Here is a 2,374-nt window from a genome sequence, read left to right on the forward strand (position 1 = left end):
ATTAACCTGTACAATTAGCTTCTGCAGCAGGCGTCCGATTGAGAGGAGTGATTTGTTTCCAAAGTCTCTGCTAATTGTAAGGATTATCTTAATTTCATTAATTCTCAATACACAGATCAGTTCTTTTCACACCATTGTATGCGCTAACCCTCAGAAAGAGCCAATCTGGTTTTGGTTGTCATCTGCATTTTTAGCGGAGGGCTAAATCCTCGATGACGTCAGTCGACTATAAAACAGGGGAGAAGTTCAGATGGACCACAAAAACAAGTTACTGGAGCAATTGATCGTGCTGGAGACTGAGCTGAAAAAAAAAGTTCAATAAATACACGGCTATGGTGAAGACTTCCGACTTCTAAGCGGACTTGATATATTTTGAGAAGAAAAACAATTGAATAAGTTATTCTTTTTCTTTTCGATTTTTTGCTCCTGTGATGCCTGCTGGCATGTTCAGCATCGACAGTATTTTGGCTGGCAGACCCAGCTGTAAGGAATCCGTTTTGCTACATCGGAATGCTCCGGTTGTGTTTTCTAATTTGACTGACTCTCTCTATACAGCTGCAGAATACAATGGGCTCTACTCGCACTCAACGGGACCCCCCGCCTCAAACCTCCAAGCAGTAAATGGATCTAGACTCGGATATAACAACTATTATTATGGACAGCTTCATGTACAGGGGCCAACTGGACCAGCGTGTTGCGGCGCAATACCGGCTCTGGGTGCACAGCAGTGCCCCTGTATTCCTGCAGGTAATGCCTCTACAGTTCTTTCATGCCTAGAAACTAAGCCTAAATAAAATATACTCTGTATCTGTTTCACCTTGTATCTTTGACGCCTGCTTGTTTATTTCTTAATAGAAGATAACACAGACGTCAGGCAAATAAAAAAAAAAACAGCCGAATTATATTTAGGCCTGAAGATAATCCAAGTTTTGTACGTAGTTCTGTTACTCGGACGGAATGGTGGCAGAAGAATGAGCAATATATTTTTATTTCAGTTTCTTAAATTATATTTGCAAAAGACCCGATGTGTGTACAATACACGCTTAACCCCAAAGAACAAGTAATTTGCAGGCATAAATTTGTATGTGGATGGATAGTTTGCGCACCCTGGAACGTGTGAATGCTGCTTTCAGTTATTAGAATGGTGATATCATTTTGCAGGCTACGAAGGCGCCGGATCTATACTGCTGTCCCCCGTCCCTCACCAGATGATGCCTTATATGAATGTAGGTACCTTGTCCAGGACAGAGCTTCAGTTGCTCAATCAGTTGCACTGCAGGCGTAAGAGGAGACACCGGACCATCTTCACTGACGAGCAGCTGGAGGCCCTGGAGAGTCTCTTCCAGGAGACCAAGTACCCGGACGTGGGCACGAGGGAGCAGCTGGCGCGCAGAGTGCACCTCCGGGAGGAGAAGGTTGAGGTGAATACATATTTTAATACTTTTATACATTAGATTACATTATTCTGTGCTAATTAGATTCTGTTATTACTCAATCATGATTGTAACAATAACATATTTAATCAGTTTTATACATATTTAGTGGTTTTCTGTAGAGCGCTCCTTCCGCAAGTCTTATTAATATATTTCAGTATTTTATATAGGTTTTTACTTTAGAAACAGAAACCTATCCAACTGATGTAAACGTACACGAACAATATACTGCATTTTAACGCAGTCGCCAAGTGCAGAACTTCGAAGAAAACATGTTGCTCCCAAGCAACTCAACCACTACTCCTGTACTGTAAGATTTTTTTCGTATTTATTCATTTATTTCAATGGTAGGTGTGGTTCAAAAACCGAAGAGCAAAGTGGAGAAGACAGAAAAGGTCCTCTTCCGAGGAGTCGGAAAATTCACAGAAATGGAACAAACCTTCCAAAACCTCGACGGAAAAAATGGAAGAAGGGAAGAGCGATGTGGACTCGGACAGCTGATATCGCCCCCTGCGCAGGATACCGGGATTTCGGCAGACCGGGGCACGTGGAGGCGTCAATGTTGCACACACTCGCGTTGTTTTAGACAAACTGTAAATAGTGTACATACTGTGTGGACTCGCAAGTAATAAAACGTGTTGCGATGATGTTGCACAAGCACATAGTTACTTCTATTATTTGTTATTTATATTTAATTTAAATTTATTGTAACGTACTCGACAATAAGTGAAAAATTGTAAACAAGTCTAAAGCTTTATTTTTCAAGTGTGTCTTTATTTTTTTCAAGTGTGAAGTCTTTGGACTGAAAAATGTGGTATTTCGTAAAACACATTTTAGCATCATACTATTGTGTAAAAGCTCATTATTCCTGCCGACTCGTTCAAGTGCAAAAAACATTAAATCTATACATCTAATTCGGGCATAAACTTTAAAACATAAGG

The 2,374-nt window shown here is 40.6% G+C and overlaps 1 protein-coding gene across 1 annotated transcript; it reads left to right on the plus strand.

Annotated features, from left to right (window-relative positions):
* The first annotated feature begins 431 nt into the window (after positions 1-431).
* On the plus strand, positions 432-1,989 carry gsc (goosecoid). The gene is made up of 3 exons (XM_088925950.1): positions 432-747; positions 1,162-1,421; positions 1,785-1,989. Exons 1-3 carry the CDS (start codon positions 432-434, stop codon positions 1,932-1,934), a joined length of 726 nt encoding a protein of 241 aa, XP_088782076.1. The 3' UTR covers positions 1,935-1,989.
* The last annotated feature ends 385 nt before the right edge of the window (positions 1,990-2,374 follow it).

The sequence above is a fragment of the Atractosteus spatula genome, chromosome 9 (assembly GCF_055471065.1).
Source record: "Atractosteus spatula isolate fAtrSpa1 chromosome 9, fAtrSpa1.hap1, whole genome shotgun sequence".
NCBI lineage: Eukaryota > Metazoa > Chordata > Actinopteri > Semionotiformes > Lepisosteidae > Atractosteus > Atractosteus spatula.

Coding starts and splice junctions, on each gene's coding strand:
- gsc (XM_088925950.1), top strand. CDS start 432: ATGCCTGCTGGCATGTTCAGCATCGACAGTATTTTGGCTGGCAGACCC. Junction 748..1,161: donor GTGCCCCTGTATTCCTGCAG/GTAATGCCTCTA, acceptor ATCATTTTGCAG/GCTACGAAGGCGCCGGATCT. Junction 1,422..1,784: donor TCCGGGAGGAGAAGGTTGAG/GTGAATACATAT, acceptor TTTCAATGGTAG/GTGTGGTTCAAAAACCGAAG.